This window comes from Nymphaea colorata, chromosome 6 (genome assembly GCF_008831285.2).
Source record: "Nymphaea colorata isolate Beijing-Zhang1983 chromosome 6, ASM883128v2, whole genome shotgun sequence".
In the NCBI taxonomy this organism is placed as follows: Eukaryota; Viridiplantae; Streptophyta; class Magnoliopsida; order Nymphaeales; family Nymphaeaceae; genus Nymphaea; species Nymphaea colorata.
This window is the reverse complement of record NC_045143.1, coordinates 5,133,871-5,155,099: the sequence shown is the minus strand read 5'-3', so window position 1 is coordinate 5,155,099 and position 21,229 is coordinate 5,133,871. Positions and strand designations below refer to the sequence as shown.

Below are 21,229 nucleotides of genomic sequence, written 5' to 3'. Positions count from 1 at the left end.
TTTGCCTTAAAACCAAGGTTTATTATCTTCCATTTGCTTGAACATGGTAGGTCTAAAAAAGAAACTTTGTGCATCTCAACCACTTAGTCCACTTAGTTGGGCGATCAAAACATGGATATACAGTTGAGCCAGCTCGAGTCTCGAGTCTGCTCAAATTCACTCGTTTATACACAAGTCAAGCACGAGTTCGTTCATATGCATGCTCGAATTGTTAAATAAGTCACTAGACTCAGTTCGACTACACAATGAATATTGAGTTATAATGTGAAAACGATTAAATAAATAACCTAATCGAGCTAATCAAATTATAAGAAACGAGACGTGTTTAACATAAACGAGTTAAACGAGTTAAACGAGTTGAGTTCGAGCTCAAGCTTGTTGTTTTGAGCTGGACTCAAGTTTGAGCTTGAGTTGTTTAGTAGCTCAAGTGGAGCTTGGCTCGACTTGTGTGCAGCCCTACCACAAGAAAAACACGCCCTAAGATTTAAGCTCAATATAGAGAAAGCCAAAAGTTTCCTATTTAAGACACGTGTCCGTGCTAGAGTGATTTTGGTAGGGATCTACCTAACCTATGTTTGGCCATGGGAAAAAAAATCCAAGAAAGTTTCTTAGGTGTTGTACTGCAGCAGCTGGCAAAAGGCCAGCTCAAAAGCGTACAAAAAAAACTCACTTTCAGGCAGATGATGAGAATTATCTTGTATCTTCTTAAGGCAACGTTCTACAACTACCTTTTGTTCTGAAGCATGAAGCTGCATTGAATCTACAACGGAGGAACTAAGAAATGATAAATTTTATGGTAGGCTTAGGAGTTTTACGCCGCCGAAGGACAAACTTTCTCGACCATGGTGCGATTTCTGAGATAGAAGTAAAAAAACAGAAACCTATCGACGTTCCGACCATGAATAGCAACTCAAATACTAAAAATAATTAACAAGAAAAATAGCGGGATACTCCAGTTTTGTCTAAAAGGCAAGCAAAATAATATTTTTTATTAAATGTCTACCCAATTATCAGGAAAGTTAGGTTGCATGGGCATTGTTTTGGTTGCATGCTCTTGTCCTTGACAAGAGAAATGATTTCGTATGCGTGGTTTTAGTTTTGAAGTTTTGCAAGATCACGACTTGAAATCACGTTTTTGGCGAAGGAGGGAACCGTCGGTCGTCTCGTCTCTATAACTCAGACAGGGTGTTGCAGGGGCCTTTCATCGACCACTCTCTTCTTCTCTCTCTTTTCTTTCTCTCGGACACAGTCACCAAATGCTCCTCTCCTGATCTCGCTGTCCTCCGGGAATTTAGAGCTTTTATCGACCCTTCGAACTCCCTGACGTCATGGGACGCCGGCGACCCTTGCTCTGGCAAATGGTTGGGGATCACCTGCAAGAGCCGGAGTGTCGCCCGCCTTGTTCTACAGGGCCTCAGGCCGTCAGCCTCTCTGGTCCCGTTCAGCCACTGACCAAGTTGGATGAACTCAGAGTCGTCAGTCGCAAGACTCGACTTTCCCACTCATGGTCCCCCGGACCTCACCTTATGTAGGAACATGAAGCTCGTCTACCTCTCCTACAACCGGTTCTCCGGCGACTTTCCTGCCGGAATCTCCAGCCTCTGAAGACTCCACCGCCTTGACCTCCCTACAACGAACTGTCCGGCAGATTGCCGCAGGAGCTGAACCGCCTCAACTCTCTGCTTACACTCTGTCTGTGAATTTCCTAGATCTACACTAAGAAATCGGATAGGCTCAAAAGATCGGAAGATGTCACACCAGCTAACTAATATTTTTCCTCGGACACTACTTGAAGCCGATGTATATCGCAGTCCTGCTTTTCATGGAATTAGCTATAGGATTAGGAAGGACACCGCAATGCGATAAAATTTTTCAATCTCGTTTACCAATATATAGACACACTTCTCTTTGGATAAAAATAGATGTGCATGATCCAAGGAAGGATCCCCAAAAGTCCCAGTCTGATGATTTCTACACTATTAGTTTCATGATAAAAATGTCATCAGGGCTTGTTAAATTAGCTGCATCTTCTTTTTTGGCCACATCTTTGTATATATTTGTTTCCGCAAGTGGCAGTACAGAACAAATATTTTTGTTTATCCGGTTTTGGTTAGGTTCTTTTTACCTCGCTGTATTTGTTTCAAAAGAAGATCAATCAACATAAGGGGCTCCTACAATTGCTTAACGGTACATGTTCTTGTTTGTTAGCACTTTCCTTGACACAAAATTTTAACTTTCCATGTTTTCATCCACCGAACGGTAATGAGGTGATCACTTTTTTCTATCAAGTAACGCTTATAATTCTGGGTGCGGGCAGATGGCCGGAGGCAGCAGAAAACTGTACCTCTAGAGAACAGTAACTGGGATGACACCCCACCCTCTGTATGAAATGTAGGCGGGGCCCTTCGGCCACCGATAGGGACACGAGGACCTGCCTGCCAACTGGTTTGCAATCCGAGAGATGGCAGATCACGGCGATACAGAAGAGCATGAAAAAAAACGGTGGGGGATAGCCCATGTGTTTGGAAGCCTGTACTTCACAGGGAGGAGGGCGAAGAGTGAGGACATTTTTCGTGCAACTAGAAGGGCGTGCCCCACGTAGCGTTCAGTAACTCCCCTCCTGAAATAAAAGTCTCTTGGCATCTTCTGGACTAGTCTCTTCTCTCTATCCCTCTCTGTGGACCCTGTGGAAAATGAAGAGTGTCTACGTCACCATAAATGGGAAACCCATTCTTTGGATGGTTATTTTCTTTTTCTCCTGTATACCATCCTCGTTTGGTGTCACATGGTGGCTCCAGAACAAGCCGTCTGCAATTGTTCAGAGGACGAGTTCCTCCCTAGATGAATGGCATCAAGGGCAGCCCTGAAGTTAGCACAGTAAACAATGCCTCTCTCCTGATCCTCACATTTAACCACGCCGCATGAGTGATATGAGGCCCATTTTGAGCCCAATTATGACTGCATTTATCATGTCATATATATCATGTCATCCAACATTACATCATTCTATTTGTAAATTGTTATATAAAAGGAACTTCTTGTTAGTTCTTGACCTTGTAAACAGAGGAAGAGAGTATCTTGTCAAGCTCAGAAGATAGATATGATGAGATGGGTTACCCTGGAGTCCTCTAGCATATATGGCTTGGAGACCAAGTGAGAGAAGTGTTTGGCATATCAGCCTAGGCTCAAACGTTCTAAACCTAATAGGTTTGGACGCCAAATCTCTAACCCAACTCTATCGAGTCGACTAGTTAATCAAATCATCATCCAAAAACCGGAAGCTCCAACGAGTTGATGCAGTCAATTATCTCTTTCACAAAAGTTTCACTAGCTACCTCTTATTCTGTTATAGGATTCCATCTTTCTGTGGGTCATTTGTCGTATACAAGAAGGGCACATGCAGAGCAACGCAGCTGTAGCTGGTCTTGAAAAGTATTAAGTGTGATTTAAAACCTGCTCCTTTCATGACTCCTCTTAACTGAGACGAGAAATAAAATGCAAAAACTACGAATATTGGATGATCGCATTTTGCATAATGTAATACCGTCATACCAATATAAGCCCCATATCGTATTCCAGATACCTGCTTCAAATTCAAGGTCAATAAACTATGCATTCGATGAAATACCCAGCATATAAGCGATACAAGTTCTGTGTTATTCAAGCGCCAGATCATCACAAGATTGGTCCAAGGTCATTTGACCAATTCAGGGAGTTTGAGACAAGACAATTGAAACTCAGGCAGATCATGGTCCATGCACAGACGATCCACCAGCAATAAAATATACAGCAAACATCAGTACAATCATATTCTGCAGACCGACAAGACAGGTGGAAAAATTGGATGTCCAAGAAGATTACACATTCTCAGAGTGAACAGTCTATCAAAGGTGATTAATGCATCTTTAATAGGTAGTTGAATTATGAAAACATCATCATTTGATTTCCAACAGGACACCTCTCACCTGCGTTCTTGCAATTGCAATCTAGCTAGAACATGAGTTAAAAGTCTCCATTGGCGCTTATGTCACTATGAACAAGTCTTCCATATCAAAGGACATTACAACATTCATCAGAAGCTAGCTGGTCACAATAACGGAGAGCATAATAATGCATCATGAACTCGGATCTGTCATCACCTTCACATGTTCCATGTGGTTTGTAGGAAATGTTCTTCAAAGTTCAAAGCCATGTCACGAGCACAAAATCAAATATCAGAATGCAAAATTTAACTGGTCCCATAGATGCAGAATGAGAAATGAGATTCATTCACTTAACACTGAGTTTAGTATCACTTCCCAGTATATCATGTCAGATCGCAGCACTCAGCCACATCCCTGGGACATATTGTCATTTGCTAATGTGAATTGTTCTAATAACTCAGGTTTGAATCAAGTTGGACTATGCATCCCAACCATCCAGACGCATACCAAATTCCCATTCCTTGGCTGGGAGAGGACCATACAGATCAGTGAATTTGAGCAAGCAGTTGGTCCTTTTCTTGTAATGTGCTCCTGTGTCCCGACTAATGGCAGAACTTGAAAACTTTGAAGTATCTATTGCCCAAGCAGGATGAACATACTCAACAGTTCTTGCAGTACTCAAGTTAGCATAAATAAAATTCATCAAGACGTCTTCACAGTTGAAGAACTTATCAACCATGGCCCTTCCTTCTTTTGCCATTTCACTCCAATACCTCTTAAATGCAATTTCACCATCCATGAAGGCAGCTCCAGTTAATATCATGTTGTAACCATTCATCTTTCGAGCATACCTCTCATTTCTGTACTGCAAGGGCTTCCCATTAACAAGTCGAGGATAGAAACCTACAAGTCTCTCAGGGTGTTCTCGCCAAACCTTGAACCCTCTTTCCAAGTCATTACATGTCATCATTATATCATCATCAAGTTCAAGAACTGCCCTAGTTTTTATGAGAGGATCAACTTTAAAGCGGTTGTTCAAAGAATTGAGTCTCTCCACACGAATACGAACTGGAACTGCAGAGTCAAATTCCCTTTCATCTGGAGGATTACCTTTGTTCCAAATTACTACAATTTCTCTAACAGAAGCACATCGTGAATAATGCTTTACATAGAGCTTCAGATTCCACAGACGAGCTTCATATGTCATTGTCAGCATTGTGAACTGTGAGTACTCCCCTTTAAAGGGGTATGCCTCTTCAGCACCATTTCCTCCAAAGAGAAACGAAACAACCACACACACTGCTACTACCCCTATAGTGGAAAGTACACACAGAATGGATTTGCCCAAGCATGTGTTTAGCCTTAATTGACCCTGAAGAGATGAACTGGTTCTGTTAAACAATATAAAACATTTTCGCAGCTTCAAGCTAAATTGTGGCTGAACCCAAACACATATAGTATCATTTCTCCTGTTAGAACCTAAACCCCAGCTTGTTGGAAGCATGCACATTACACATCCCACCGAAAATCCAACGGCTATTATGAGAAGAACAACAAAAGTCAGTCCTGTAAAGGCAATGAACAGCCTCCTGCTTGAATCACCAGAAGGGACACGATCACCATCCATTAATGCAATCCAGTCACCAGATGGAAGCTGTTGAGCATCCAAGTGATGGTACCTAATACCATTCCATGCATTACGGCCTTTTTTTGACTCCTCAATCCCTAATGGCACTTCTACTTCTCTGTAATTTTCTGTGCTGAGAATTTCCACTTTATACAGACGAACTCTTCGGCCATAGGTTTCACCACAGTCCTGTCCACTTCGATACAAGGAACCTTCATATATGAAAGGTCTTCCAGCATTTCGAGCACCCAAACTTTTGTCCCTAGAGTGAACTGGGTTTTGCTTATGCTGTTTCCAGGGACCAAGTGGTGACCTGCTGTACCAAATTTCAAGCTCTGCATTCTTCTCTGTACCATGACGTGTGAAATCAGAACCAAAAATCCAGTAATACCCTTCATACTGGATCATTGTGGCATCAATTAGAGGTTTCTTTATAAGCACCTTCTCCAAAGTCCATTGAAGAGGAAACTCCAATGCACGATAAAGCCGAAGATCTCCCTTTCTATTACCTTCAGGCATCAGGTATATCTGCATGACAAAAAAAAAAATCAAGATGTGAACTTTTTCAGTAAAGATAAATCAGATTTAGCTGTTATTGTAACACCCCAAAAGTTTAGTCTCATATTGAAGATTGTGAGGAATCTTCAATGATTTATAAAGGGAGGACATTAAGGAGATGATTGTCCTGGTTCTTAACCTTTTTGAGGCTGGAGCCGAAACTGTTATGGGCGGGTTGAGATCCGCCGAACCAGGGACCCGAGCTCAGGAGTGGGTTGGGTTGTTATAGTGGTATCAGAGCAGTTTCAACACTCGGACCTAAGGTCCCACAAGCGCAGACGCGTGTTCCTTAAGGAGGGTGGATTGTAACACCCTAAAAGTTTAGTCTCGTATTGAAGATTGTGAGGAATCTTCAATGACTTATAAATGGGGCTCATTAATGAGATGATTGTCCTGGTTCCTAACTTTTTTTTAGGCTGGAGCCGAAACTGTTAGGGGGTGGATTGGAATCCGCCGAACGAGGGGCACGAGCTTAGGAGTGGGTCAAGTTGTTATAGATGTTCCCAGCTCCAAACCGCAGGGGCCTGAGCTTAGGAGTGTGTCGGGTTGTTATAGATGTTCCCAGCTCCAAACCACAGTGAGAAGACCGTATCATGTTAAGTGTCTTGCTGCCAACATCTCATAAGGACAAGATCTCGATCATATATGGTTTTGGTAAAAAATTAGAAATATAAAAATTTGGAGAAATAGGAAAGGCAAGTACGTACGTAACAATTTTTTTTTGCTGAATAAAGATTAAGAAAGAAAAAAGTACTTAAACTGTTGAAAAAGAAAATAAGTAGTATCTTTAATATAGTTGATAATTGTTAAAAGAGTACGTATATCTTTGACCATGACTGGTCATTTTAGTTTCATATACAAGCGTTTCCTGAACACATAGTAGGCACCAAAAAATCTTACCAACAAGAAAAATTTGGTTTAGTAAATGGCTGACAACTTACTTGGCCCTGATAATCGAATACATATGGATAAGAAAGGTGCCATTCTTCATCTAAGGCAATTCCCAAATACTTCCATGTTGCACCTTTGTCAACACTAAGGGCAACGCCAATATCTCCTTGCATCGTAAGAGAATTCTTTGTTTCAAAAAACATATAAAGTTTATATCCTCTTTGAGTAGGAGAGTGCTGCACAGAGAAAATACATTTAACAAAAAGAATCAGCTTTTACATAATAGAGAACTGTGGCAAGAAAAAGGACCTGTCAAGGATCAAATGCAACAGTCATTCATCAAAACAGGAACATGTCAAGCATATATACTCTTTCCGTGGGCAATTTCATAACAAATTCTTTTACCTATCTGTCCTACTAGAAGTAAATTTACGAGCTTTACATGGGAACCATGTCTTCGAGAAGTTCTAATTAAAGCACTTCTCATCCTACAAAGCTACTTCGCTGATGGGTGCAATAACATGGATCCAATTGCATATCCATGTCTTTAAACATTAGAATGAAATACTCCATAGTACAACGCCTAGATTACCACAAGTTGAAAATGTGAGATGCAGTTTGTTTTTCTCTTTCAATTAAACATGTGCAGGTATCATTATAAAATTTACGGACTTACTCAGATACAAAATTACCAAAATTTTGATCAAGTACTATGGGGAAAATGTAAAACACACTGCTCTGAGCATGACTCCACTGTTGGTTGTGGTCAAGCAGAAATGGGTAAGTTCCCTTCAAACCATAGTTATTTTTAAATTACTTGAATAAGAAGCCACCATCCATTTGGACGTTGCAAATACAGAATGAAGAGTCCTATGCTGGCCATGGCCCTGCTTTGGTGCCTATGATGTAAAACTCCTTTGGAGCTCTCTTTTATTCAGTAGGTAAGCTTTTTTCATGACGTCAGATTTATGGTAAAGGTACAAAATACAGGTATTAAACCTGTAGTAATCTTCAGCCATGAACCTTAAATCTCTTCTCCAAATGAAAAGGAAAATCTATAACCACTCTGATCCTACATGTGACCACTAACCTGATGGCACCCTTACCCAATTTAATGATGAACAATCTGATTTTTAATTACCTGCATCTTTGCAGAACGAAACTTTCATTGGATGTAGTAATGTCTGAGTCGAACACGACCCATCTATCCAGCAAGATCACACGCCACTGTCCTGTTTCTCTTCCATATATAAATGATTATATATGCCAAAGTTGACAATCTGGACAAACCCAATTGTAATGGGACCCCCACATCATGGTTTACCATGTCATTAAATGGATTCTGATGACTAGAAACTCTTCGCATGGCCCTCTGCAACTGATTGTCACCTTAACGATCCATGTAATAATTTCGAAATCATGAAATTCTGCTACAAGGAAGAGCAGAAAGCTATTGTCTTTGCAGAGTTGCTATTACTAGCAAATTATCATTTTCTAATGTTAACATCAAATTGCTTACAAAAATCCATCAACTAATACAAGAAACAATTCATTATCTGCAAATTAACAATCATGATCAGGAAAACTAACCTCAATAAAAAGGAAAGGGTCTGCTACAAAGTTGCTCGGGTATCTATAGTCTGCCACAGAAGCACAAGTAAACACCGGATTCGCAACCGGCCATGCGGAGCTCATATTGGCCTCTAGAGTTTCCTGCACCGCCATCAAAAGAAACGGACTAAGGACCAACCAGATGCCCTCACAAGAAAGAAGAGGATTTGTATATACCATTTCAATCGGCCGAAGAGAGAATGGGGACTTCCCGTAAAAAACTCCAATCGACCATGATCCTTCGCCGTCTTCACGACAACCGACTAACCCTGTACCAGGCCTCCCAAAGGGGGAGATTGTCAACCAAGCAAACAGAGAACCGAAGGTGGCAAGCACCAGAAGGAATCCCAGAAGAATTACAGAATTCGAGGAGGAGAAGGAACTCCCACTCGAGCACGCCCACCTCCACCCACAACACCCTAAACCCATTGAATTCGAGCTCTTCACGCCCTTCTCCCCCATTTCCCCTTCCACCAACAATACGTCTCCCTCAGAAACTCACAGAACACCCAACAAATGGACAGCCCAAATGCGCATCTCTTTAGAGTGAACAGGCAGACATGACAGAACCCACAAGATCCAACTTAGAAGACGAGCAGTTCTCAGTGCACAAGATGTCCACCTTGATCTATCTACACAAACTCAAGAATCATATTAGAAACCAATTATAGCATTATAGCCATCCTGGCCGTAACTCCATGAAATGAACTCTGAGCTTCGCAAGGGACCAGCTTTCACTGAAGGGCAGGACTTTTAACTCAAAGATAGCGGACACCTGCCGGAGATGGCACCACCAAGGGAAAAACCTACGCAAAAAACAACCACCCGAGGAAATAACTCTATCTGGCTGGTGGTTCCGTGCTCCACAATTTACAGGATCCTTCCTTTGGATCCTTTCACTGAAACAAGCACTTTTACCATAGAAAGCGGCATTCATACCACACTTCTGGCACAACCAAGAGGCACAGAAGAATTTGAAAAGTGAAATCCAGACAGGAAGAAAGTTCGCTCCACGTTCAGACATCAGACAACGCACACAATGGCTGCTTTCGTGCCGGCCGCCTTTGACCCTATTTTTTCAAATTCTGCGTTCCTGCAGTCCACCTTTGCCTACCACGACGCTTTGAATGGTTCAGAAAAACAAGCTTTCGGTAATAAAATTTTCTGGTAACTGAGATTATTCGACTCTTGGGGCAAAGGGAAAAGAGGGACTTACGCTCGTCGTTTTCTTTACATTCTTAATAATGTCAATGAATCTGATTTTAGACGAATATATGTTTTATCATATCTAATTTTTAGGATATCTATATATTTGGATTTAAATTTTGATGAAAAAAATATACATCACATCTGAATCCAAAATCCAAATTCGTAATCTGAACAACCTAATCTGAAGCCAATTTTTAAATTGAATCTAAACCTACCACATTGAGTATATTATATTTATTTACAACTATATTTTATCTGAATATGATTCCAAATTCAATCGATATTTACTTAAGCTAGAATTTAATTCTGGGTCTGATCAAATGTCATTTCTTATTTCCAAACTAAATTCTTAATTCGAAATCTTTTTTTTTTATATCCAACTTTTTTATACAGTTCAATCGAATATAACATCCAAATCAAATATATTAACCTCCCCATATTATATAGCTGAAACGCTAGAAAGAAAATGAGAAGTCATCGTAAACCAACCTGTCACACCTAAGCGACTTCCTCACCATGATTCCAAAACTAACTAGAAAAAAATGAAGTCTTAAAAGGATCCGAACATTGATATAAGATTATATAAAATCCAACAATTATTGTCGGGCCCAGTTGGCCGCAGCCCGCGGCCGACGTGACCACATGCACCTTCTTCATTTAATCAGAAACAATTGACCTTAAAATATGTTAACGGATCCAGACTTTCAGCACCTCTTCTTTGACCTGTACTGGAACAACAATCTGAATATCAATCTAGCCAGCGGCTGAGTTGTCCACACCAGTCTTTTAATATATATATATATATATATATATATATATATATATATATTATTGAATTAGTGGTCCCTCTAACTACTCAAATAAAATATTGGCTTATACACGACCTGATTGAGGGAACTTGAAATTTTTGGCTGAGGAACACTCAATCTACCAGCCCAAGGTTAAATGTGGGCGCATTACATCATTTTTAGGTCATTAGAATGTAATTTTGAATTTTTATAATAAAAATCTTGATGGGTTGGTGTGGGCAGTGGCCCACATCAACCCCATATATCTCATCCACTTGCCATCAATGTTTTCATCTCTAGCAGGCCTTTTATATTTATAATATTATACTTGGACGGCCTCTTGGCCTTCTTTAATTGACCGATAAAATAATTATGTAGATGCAAAAAGAATGAACCCTTATGTCCCTCAATTTTAAGATTTCTTTTGATTTGAATTCAAATCAGGTGTAACACCATACAATGTTGTCAGAATCAGCTGATTCGAACCGAATCAGTGACAAACCGGTCTGATTCAATGCTTTATTGGTGGTGCCATGTGTCAGCTTTCAATTATTTTTTTTAAATAGTTTAAGATTTTACGTTCTTAGTTATTTAAAAAAATAATAATTTTGAAATGTTTTTGGTTCATTCAGGACTGCGAATTGACCAAATGTTGCACAATTTTGTGGAGATTTTTTTAAAATGTATGTTGTTTTGTTTTTCAGATTCAGTTTGCATGACATGACTCGCAATGAGGTGCAAAACTTGAAAAATGATAAGGTTTTATTAAATGAAGAACTTACTTATTCAGGCGTTTGATTAATTGTGGAAAAGCTTGGTTACGTTTTCATACCATTTCTAGCGAGCTTAAAGCCTCATGCCACTGTGCTCTCAAAGTTTCTTCACAGGGAAGGAAAGAGGAAGTGGAAGAAGATGGCAACGCATGTGGTGTGCGAAAGGGACGTGCACCGGCCGCCGGGCTTCATTCACTAACCGACGACGGACTCACATTTCCTTCTCTGGCAATAACAAGAAGCTTCTTCCACAGCTCTTCTTCAACCCCCCAAAAGCTAGTACTGGACTACTGACACCTTTCTTTCTCTGGTTTCCGCATGGGCTCACTCCCCTTTGCATGAATGAATGCCTTCAGAACATTCCCTATCCTCAACATCGGCGGCCCCAATTAGCTCTCTCTCCCTCTTGTATGAATTTTGCCATGCAAAATAAGTGTATATAAGGTGTTTTAATTCTGAGAGGGAAGAGAAAGCACCAACTTGGCTTCATAGGCTTAATATAAGAATTGAACTAAGAATTGAACTGACGACAGCACATTAACACAATCAACTCAACCAGCCATGTTAAGCTCTTCGGTCAATGCAGAGAAACAAATAGCCCTTCAGCCAATACAGAGAAACAGAAAGAAGGAATTTGACAGTTTAAAACGAACACACAAGATTGGTATGAATGCCCGAAGCTGGTTATATTCGCCATATACGATGTCGGCTTATCATGGCTTATGATCAGTCAGGTAGTTTCTTGGAGCCCACAATGTCGGTGTGCCGGGAATGAAATGGCGAAACCCCTTTAAAAAGATATGAAACAGAGCACGTTTTGCAAGACAAAATGAAAAAAAATCAATTTAAAGACACGAATATGGTGAATAACCCCATCACATGCAACAGACGCATCTTCTCATGCGCCTTCTCCCTCTCTGGCTATTAATGTTCATAACAAATACCGGCCCTGCGAGTAAACTTAATGGCGAAGTTAGGATTTCGAGAAATCCCGTGGGCGGTCGAGTAGCAAGAAGAGGAGAGATGCATATATATATAGAGAGTAGAACCTTGCTCTTGGTACGTCCGTATCCTTCGGTCGTGCCAGACGAAGAAGCAAGCTGGAGGCAGCAGTAGCAGAGAAGAAAGAGAGCAAATTAATATGGGGCGCAGGAAGATTGACATCAAGAGGATCGAGCACCCCAAGCACCGCGACGTGACCTTCTGCAAGAGAAGAAGAGGCCTGATGAAGAAGGCACAGGAGCTCGCCATACTCTGCGACGTAAAGCTCGGCATTGTCGTCTTCTCAAGCAGAGGGAAGATGTTCGAGTATTGCAGCCCGAGCACAAGGTTTCTCTTTCTTTTTAATCTTTTTTTTCTCGTTCATGCTTTCCCCGAACACCTTTTCCGGCGAACCCATGAAGATGATGAAATTTAATTAAAAGAAAATGTAAAAGCTAGTAAACCAGATCACCCGCTTTTCGTAAATCCATGAAGTCTACAGTCATCCTTTATGATGGTTTTAGTTGTTGAACTAATTTCATGCAACTTGTAGCATGAAGCAAATTATTGACAGATACACGGGAGGATTGCCGATTGATCAGCGAGGGGGAGGTGCATCATCTTCCCGTTCCTTGCTAGACACATACACGGGAGATTTATGGGCTGATGAACAATTGTATCGAGTGCATGAGGATCAGGTTGTCCTCCTCGCCTTCTAATTGGCCTTTAACTTCATCTCTATGGTAAAAGTAATGCATTTGGTATTTCGTAAAACAGATGACAAGAGAGATGGCTAGTTTGAAGAATGAGAGGGAAATGCTGCACGCAAGCATAAGGCATCTCATGGGAGAGGATCTCGAGACGCTCAGCATAAACAATTTAAACCAACTTGAGCAACAGATTGAAGCAGGAATGCATCGAGTCCGATCATGGAAAGAAGTCTCTGCATATCGCTCTTTGGGTCAAGCTCAGACTTCTTTTACAGTAAGATTTCACAGATGTCGAACATGATAACCTGAAGATGTATTACAAACCATATGTGTTCAGTTCCTATGTGAATTACTTATGGTTTTCCTTTTTCTTTCATGGAACAATAGCCAACAGCAGCAGTCGGCTACAACAGTTTGGAGCCCCAAATGCAGCCGGACCTCCGTTCTGCAGCACCAACGTCGGTTGAAAGCAGTTTCGAATCCCAAATGCAGTTGGGCCACTTTGCTTATGAACATGACCGCTACAGGGATTTCCCCCGTGAGCAATCACCTTTCGAATTCCAGAATACATACCACTTTTGGATGTAGTGTCTCAGTCGAACGGGAAGCCAGATCTATCCACGTTCATGTCAGTTTCTTTTTCATATGTAAATATTAATAAATGCCAAAGGTCATAGACAAACCAAGTCAGGAAATGAATTCTCATGACTGGCAACTCTTTGGTTGGATCTCTGTAAATGCCCGTCACCTTGACATTTCATATCATAATATTGTATATGTCAGCAGATGATGAAATTCTGCGAAGCGGAAGAGCGAAAGCTGTTATCCAAATGATGAAATTTTCAATATTATACGGGGAACGGACCAAGTGTGATATAATTGGACAATTTTGTGCAATTACGCTTGAAAGATTAAATTTTAGAGTCCTTTTTGTTGTATTTTTGAAATTCTGATTGCACGATTCGATTCTTATGGTCCAAATTATATTTGAAGGAATTCTTTTAAACAGTTCATTCAGACGAGGATATATGATTTTTGAAAAGCATTAATGATATTAACAATCTAAAGCATCTGAATATTTGTCTGTAAAGATCTTACAAACGGATCACCATCTCAAATATCAAGTACATAGTTACATGAAAAATTCATATTAGGATTGCTGTCGGTGCAACTTGAGAAGGCTCTGGAATTGCCTACAAATGCAAATGTCTAAAAAGTCAGCTGGCTTTCACGATTTACCTTTCGCCTTTTTTTTTTCAAATAATTTCTTTCAATTATGAAGAACAAATGATGTATGTTGGACTGGGTTGGCGTGTAAACCCATGTTCCCTATCTTCAGTTCGATTCTTGGAGTATGTTATCTTGATGGAGTGTTGGTTTGAATTGAGAGTTGTTGGCTGATGGCTACGGCAAGGTTTTTTGCCCCCTCTTATCTGTCTCTCTCTCTCTCATCTTTCTACAAATCAGTCTTCTCATTTTTTTGTCGTCTTGCTCAGAAGTGGTGGATTAGGGAATCTATCTATTGACAACAGCGTTCTAGGTTGGGTTGGCTTTCGTATGGAGACCAGAACTCTAGATTCTTCCACTTTGCTGTCTCTCAAAGGCGCCTCAAACATTGCTCCAGTCTATAGTTATCGGACACAGGGTTTTTCTTGGTGATGATATTTTTTCGGCTTTGACCGCATTTTCGAGATTTTTATTCTAAGCCCCTTCGCTTCCGTGCCCCGTTGCCGGATTTTCACCTCTCTGTCTCGTGTGTGATCTCTCTTGAGTGACCTTTCCTGCACCAAGAGATCAAGAATGTTGTCTGGGCCCTTGGCTCTGGTAAGGCGCCCAACATTGATGGTTTTCCTATTGAATTTTTTTGCACCTTTTGGGAGGCTTGTAGCGCTGATGTGTTTGAGTTTTGTGATGAATTTGCCTCGAACTCCATCTTTCTTAAGGAATTTAATCAAGTTGTTTGTGTCTTGGTGTCTAAGCGTTCTAACCCTACAGACGTCACTCACTTTCACCTCATCTTCATCTTAAGCACTCCTTATAAGATTATTGCTAAGTTGCTTTCCTTACAGATTACCGTCTATCATTAACCTCTTCCAGGTTGCTTTCATCAAGGGTCGGTATTTGCAGGACGCTGTAGTCCTCGCCAATGAGGTTGTTCATTCTCTATACTGTTTGCATCTTCCTTCCTTCATCCTTAAGTTGGACATCTATAAGGCTTTTGATTCGGTTAGTTTGGAATTTCTTTCTCACCTCCTCACTCTTGCTTTTGGCCTATCGTTTAGGCAGTAGATCATTTCGCTTGTCACTAGGGCCCAGCTAGCGGTCTCCTTCAATGGGTTGTGAAGCGATTTCTTTTGTCTAGGTCATGGCATCCGTCAGGGTTGTCCGTTGTAGCAGATCCACCCTCCATTCGTCTTTTTTTATCTTTTGTCTTTCTCTGCACCTGACGGTTTCCTGGGGTCATCTCTGGAGGTGTGGCTAATCTTGTTCAAGGGGATATACATTTTGTCATTCGGCTACGACGTCGTCTTTCATCCACGGCTAGGTGATTGTGTTGCTCTGTCTCTTCATTTCCTCTTCACCCCTCTTATTTTGTTTTACTGTACATTGTATTGTATATTTCGTCTTTTTTGTTATGTTTTGCGGTTGTTATTGTAACTAGGGTACTTCTTGTCTCCAAATTTTGGTATTGATTCCCATTTTATCAGCTCCCTCTTTCTCTCTCTCTCTCTCTCTCAACCAACACCTTTCCTCTCTCTGTCTCTCTCGCTCGGCTTTTGAGATGGAAAATAAATGAGTATATTTCACACTTGGCTGTTTTGATTCAGAATGTGTGTGTGAGAGAGAGGGCATACACCGACATCATAAAGTGAATATGATAAAATAAATATGTCTATGAAAACTACTTGTAACTAGTTTACAAGAGCTCAAATACTTAAAAGAGAATAAATCATTCATTGAGATGGATGGTTAAAAAAAGAAAAGAAAAGAAGGTAGCAGACATTTTGGCCATTTAAAAAGCCATGACATATATTTTGCCACTTTAGGCTTTATCTCTTTTGTGTTATTTGAGCTCTCAAAAAATGGTTACAAGTAGTTTTCATAGGCATGTTTATTTTATCATGTTCTTGATGTCGGTTTGTCCCCTCCCAAATCTCACACCCTGAATTAAAACGGGTAATTAAGTGTGAAATATGCTCAATTTTCTTCTCAAATATAGTTCTTTTTTTTTTTGGTTGAGGGTGGTGTTGGTGACAAGAGAGAGAGAGAGAGAGAGAGAGAGTCCATCAGGATAGTACTCCAAGAATCGAATTGAGGACATGGAACATGGGTTTACACACCAACCCAATCCAACTGGTTGCACTATGCACCATTTGTTCGCACCATTTGTTCTTCATAATTGAAAGAAATTATTTGAAAAAAAAAGGCGAAAGCTAAATTCGTGAAAGCCAGCTGACTTTTTAGACATTTGCATTTGTAGGCAATTCCAGAGCCTTCTAAAGTTGAACCGACAGCAATCCTAATATGAATTTTTCATGTAACTACGTGCTTGATATTTGAGATGGTGATCCGATTGTAAGATGTTTACAGACAAATATTCAGATGCTTTAGAATGTTAATCGATCATTAATGCTTTTCAAAAATCATATATCCTCGTCTGAATGAACTGTTTAAAAGAAGGATCCTTCAAGTATAATTTGGACCATAAGAATCGAATCGTGCAATCAGAATTTCAAAAATACAACAAAAAGGACTCTAAAATTTAATCTTTCAAGCGTAATTGCACAAAAATTGTCCAATTATATCACACTTGGTCCGTTCCGCATATAATATTGAAAATTTCATCATCTGGATAACAGCTTTCGCTCTTCCGCTTCGCAGAATTTCATCATCTGCAGACATATACAATATTATGATATGAAATGTCAAGGTGACGGGCATTTACAGAGATCCAACCAAAAGACTTCCCAATCACGAGAATTCATTTAATGACTTGGTTTGTCTATGAACTTTGGCATTTATTAATATGTACATATGAAAAAGAAACTGACATGAACGTGGATAGAACAGGCGTCCCGTTCGACTGAGACACTACATCCAAAAGTGGTGTGTATTCTGGAATTCGAAAGGTGATTGCTCACGGGGGAAATCCCTGTAGCGATCATGTTCATAAGCAAAGTGGCCCAACTGCATTTGGGATTCGAAACTGTTCTTAACCGACGTTGGTGCTGCAGAAAGGAGGTCCCGCTGCATTTGGGGCTCCAAACTGTTATAGTCGATTGCTGCTGCAGGCTATTGTTCCATGAAAGAAAAAGGAAAACCAGGAGTAGTTCATATAGGAACTGAACACATATGGTTTGTAATATATGGTTTATAACACTAGATAAATCTTCAGGTTATTATGTTCGACATCTGTGAAATCTTACAGTAAAAGGAGTCTGAGCTTTGTTCCAAAGAGAGAAATGCAGAGACTGCTTTCCATGATCCGACTCGATGCATTGATGCTTCAATCTGTTGCTCAAGTAATATATTTATCGACATCGGTAGCATATTTATCGACGCAATTTCATGCGTCCAAGAAGATTTGTTATATATTTTTTTTCTTAATCCACGAATGGCATAATTAGTTTCGAAAATCGGTAGAGACCTATAGTGATGTTATTTGTTGACGTGAATAAACATTAATTACAAACAAGAAAAATTATTGTGCCCAATCTATTGAATAAAAACTGATCGTATTACATGAAAAATTCATATTATGATTGCCATCGTTATGATCATTCGATTAACAAGAAAGATTACCATTTTACTTTTCAAAATAACCTTAAAAAACGTTAACTCTATTAATACAATATTTAGGTCTCCTTCTCAAGTTGTACCGATAACAATCCTAATATGAATTTTTCCTTGATATTTGAGATGGTGCTCTGATTATATGATCTTTACAGTCAAAATTCCTGTGGACATTGCGGTTTGATGCAAAACATTAAAAAAAAAAACGATAACAGAATTACTGTGGTTCTATACCACTAAACTAAATGCATCCGTCGACCTTAATCCAATGCGTGGTACTGAAATCCATTATATAGTTGTCTTGCAATAAATGCTTCCTCTTATTTTTAAGGACTATTATAACACCATCATTTAAGTCACAAGATTTTACCATAATGCTTGCTCATTTTTAATTTCCATGACGATAGTTAGACATTTTCCCCTTGAGATTCTCTCTTTGATTTTTGCATGGTCTTCCACCACTTGCTATATTTGATATGCCATGATGTTCATGGTAATTACCATTCCATAGTTGTCGCCTTGGCCAGCACACTTACCATTTACACCTGAAAAGTTGAACTTGGAAAATAACCCAAGAAGAATGAAACCGGTGGTTTTCTTCAGCTTCACCGCTATGTGGTTTTCTAGATCTGGTTTGGATATTGAAGCATATAGGAAAAGCTTCCAGATGGAATGAAAGGGCACTCACTAGTCACTACTTCAGGTGATTAGATAAAAATCAATGGATGCAACAGATGAAAGATGAAATAAAGATACTTAAAACAATATAAGAATTATTAAGGTCAGAAGCCTGGGAGCTGTCTTTTATGTGTATTGCCTGTAGGAAATAACCTGCTGGAGGTTTGCCTGCGGAATTGAATCAATGAAAAATTGAAAGAATGAACTGTACATAAAGTAAGACAAAGGGAGCTGATCAATGTTAGATAGCTCCTCTGCTTCTAACCTGAATCATTCTTATATTGCTTCTGATATCTTTACTGCTCGTTCAGGAGCCATTTTCAATGGGCGTCAATATCTGCACCAAACTTGGGACACGACATTGCAGCGGAGCCAAAGAAAACCAGTGGAACCCATCGACTTCTACAACTAGAGAGGAAGCAACCTTTGGAACCTTGCATCCTTCATTAAACCACCAAAGGAAATGGCTGCATTGGTCGCTTCTTCTTTTGTTGGAGAGGTTGATGGGCTCTCCAGGTTTCTTCAGCTCCACCACTACATGGTTTTCAAGGTCTCGTTAGAGTATTGACGCAGATAAGAAATGGTTCCTCATATATTTAATGTATTATGTATTAATATATTGAAAGTAGTTTAGGTTGCCAATGCAAAATAATTAAAGTGCCTTTAATCTTTTTGTCACATTAACTTAGCTCATTTAGTAATAACCGACTGCCAATTTTATTAGTAGTGCAAAATGTAGTTGTGGTTTTTCTTAATTACCAACTTTTCAAAAGCTTTTTTTTTTTTTGCCAACCCGTGCTTGCCTTTTTCAGCGACTAAAGGAAAGCGGCGCCGAAGAGTCACCGGCGAGCATAGCACAGATGAGCATCATCGTTAGGGATGGCCACCCCTCCACTTGTGCTTTCTCCTGCATCGAGCCCGCCTCCACCTCCTCCAGCCCCCGCTTCCTCTTCTCCTCCCTCAGCCCCTGCTTCCTCTCCTCCTCCTCCCAACTCCACGTCCCCGCCGCCTTCCTCTTCCCCTCCTCCATCGTCTCTGGCAATGCCGTCCTCGCCTCCTCCGTCGTCTCCGTCCCTAACTCCCCCGCCTGGTAGCCCTCCTTCTACCCCATCTCCGCCTCCCCCTCCGTCCTCTACTACTCCTACACTGACTACTCCGTCCACGACTTCTACTCCTACACAAACTACCAAATCCCCTCCTCCTCCGTCTTCTTCCTTCGGATCTGTGTCAGTCCCGTGATCGCCGGAATTGCAGTCGCAGCTGCTGTCATTGCCATCTTGTTTTGTTCTCAAGCACTTCTTCTCTCTTCTCCTGTCTGTGAAGATCATTAGCGGAAAGTGGTATGCCGTTACATTTGGTCTTGTTTTTAATGGATTTCTTCGTTCGTTTGATCATATTTTAAGCATCAAAGGCATAAAAGCGGAAACTTAAGTGAGAAAGGCGGAGTTTTTTGGGTTCCTTGTTCTTCTTTATGAGGTTTCTCTCCTGGTAGATCGTGGTGAGTTCTTGTTAAAGATTTGGGCGTAAGCGACTTGCTTATGGTTGAATTGCCTGGTTTAGAATGAGAAGAACGCGCTATTTCACGTGTGTTTTGATACAAAAAGCACCAGCCTACGAATTTATGGTTTGTCTAATTAGGCCTTCTACTCTTAAAAGGCCATGAGTTTTTAAAATGGTTTAGCCAATAAGCTTACATCCACTACTCTATCATTTCTGACTCACTGCTCTATTATTTCTCACTTGCATTCCTTTGATAGAGAGGTTCTTTTATATGGAGAGGAGATATATAAAAGGTTTCTAATTTCCAAGAGACATGGCTCTTCATATCTCATATCTCATGAGACATGATTTTTCATCTCATAAAATACATGACTTTTTATCTCTCAATAAACATGACTTTTCATTCCTCAATAAACATGACTTTTCATCTTCCAAGTAATTCACTTTGAGAGTTTTCTTGATATTTTCTGTTAACATCCCTCCACAAGCTCAATGCTCTAATAATGAGATTGAACTTGTTAATTATTTGATGATGGTGCTGCTTACTAAGTGACTTAGTTAATATATCAACAACTTGATTTTTGGAAGAGATGTATTGAATTTTCAAATCTCCTTTAGCCAGTTTTTTTTCAAACAAAATGAAGGTCATTTTCTATGTGTTTGCTACGACTATGATACACAGAATGAGCTGCAAGATAGGTAGCGCCGATATTGTCGCACCAATATATGGAAGGTTGTGATTGAGCAACACAAAATTCTTTTAATGAAAATTGTAACCACATGATTTCAGCAATAGTATTGGCAATAGGTCAATACTCATCCTCAATGCTAGAATGAGAGACAATTGACTGCTTTTTAACACTCCATGAAACTAAATTGAGTCTAATAAACACTGCATATCTACCTGTAGACCGTCTATCATCAAGACATCATGCCCAATTTGCATCACTGTAACCATTAATTTTAAGAACTGAGGTAGGTTTAATAACAAGACCATAATTAATAGTATGTTTCAAATATCTTAGGATTACGGCATCCTAATAGGCATCAGTAGGATGATGCATGCATTGACAAACCTTGTTGACAACATAAAATATGTCTGGGCAAGTCGTAGTAGAGTATTGAAGAGTTTCAACAATGCTGTGACAAAGAGTTAGATCATAAAATTTTGATACAGTTTGAGCAG

At 40.0% G+C, this 21,229-nt stretch overlaps 3 protein-coding genes across 3 annotated transcripts; 1 reads left to right on the top strand and 2 right to left on the bottom strand.

The window, feature by feature from the left end:
• Window positions 1-3,636: 3,636 nt before the first annotated feature.
• LOC116256196 (glucosamine inositolphosphorylceramide transferase 1-like) lies at window positions 3,637-9,712 on the bottom strand. Its single transcript, XM_031632478.2, has 4 exons — window positions 8,788-9,712; window positions 8,590-8,712; window positions 7,050-7,235; window positions 3,637-6,078 (listed from the first exon to the last, which is right to left on the bottom strand). The coding sequence occupies exons 1-4, from the start codon at window positions 9,070-9,072 to the stop codon at window positions 4,402-4,404; spliced, it is 2,271 nt and encodes a 756-aa protein (XP_031488338.1). The 5' UTR covers window positions 9,073-9,712; the 3' UTR covers window positions 3,637-4,401.
• A 2,766-nt stretch (window positions 9,713-12,478) lies between these two features.
• Window positions 12,479-13,659, top strand: LOC116255929 (floral homeotic protein PISTILLATA-like). The gene is made up of 4 exons (XM_031632020.2): window positions 12,479-12,709; window positions 12,915-13,059; window positions 13,139-13,345; window positions 13,459-13,659. The coding sequence occupies exons 1-4, from the start codon at window positions 12,522-12,524 to the stop codon at window positions 13,657-13,659; spliced, it is 741 nt and encodes a 246-aa protein (XP_031487880.1). The 5' UTR covers window positions 12,479-12,521.
• Window positions 13,660-19,382: 5,723 nt separating this feature from the next.
• On the bottom strand, window positions 19,383-19,871 carry LOC116255928 (glycine-rich cell wall structural protein 1.8-like). The gene has a single exon (XM_031632019.1). It carries the CDS (start codon window positions 19,869-19,871, stop codon window positions 19,383-19,385), a length of 489 nt encoding a protein of 162 aa, XP_031487879.1.
• Window positions 19,872-21,229: the final 1,358 nt, after the last annotated feature.

Coding starts and splice junctions, on each gene's coding strand:
- LOC116255928 (XM_031632019.1), bottom strand. CDS start 19,871: ATGATCTTCACAGACAGGAGAAGAGAGAAGAAGTGCTTGAGAACAAAA.
- LOC116255929 (XM_031632020.2), top strand. CDS start 12,522: ATGGGGCGCAGGAAGATTGACATCAAGAGGATCGAGCACCCCAAGCAC. Junction 12,710..12,914: donor TATTGCAGCCCGAGCACAAG/GTTTCTCTTTCT, acceptor TGCAACTTGTAG/CATGAAGCAAATTATTGACA. Junction 13,346..13,458: donor AAGCTCAGACTTCTTTTACA/GTAAGATTTCAC, acceptor ATGGAACAATAG/CCAACAGCAGCAGTCGGCTA.
- LOC116256196 (XM_031632478.2), bottom strand. CDS start 9,072: ATGGGGGAGAAGGGCGTGAAGAGCTCGAATTCAATGGGTTTAGGGTGT. Junction 8,713..8,787: donor CTCTTCGGCCGATTGAAATG/GTATATACAAAT, acceptor ATGGCGGTGCAG/GAAACTCTAGAGGCCAATAT. Junction 7,236..8,589: donor ACCCTTTCCTTTTTATTGAG/GTTAGTTTTCCT, acceptor TTCTCTGTGCAG/CACTCTCCTACTCAAAGAGG.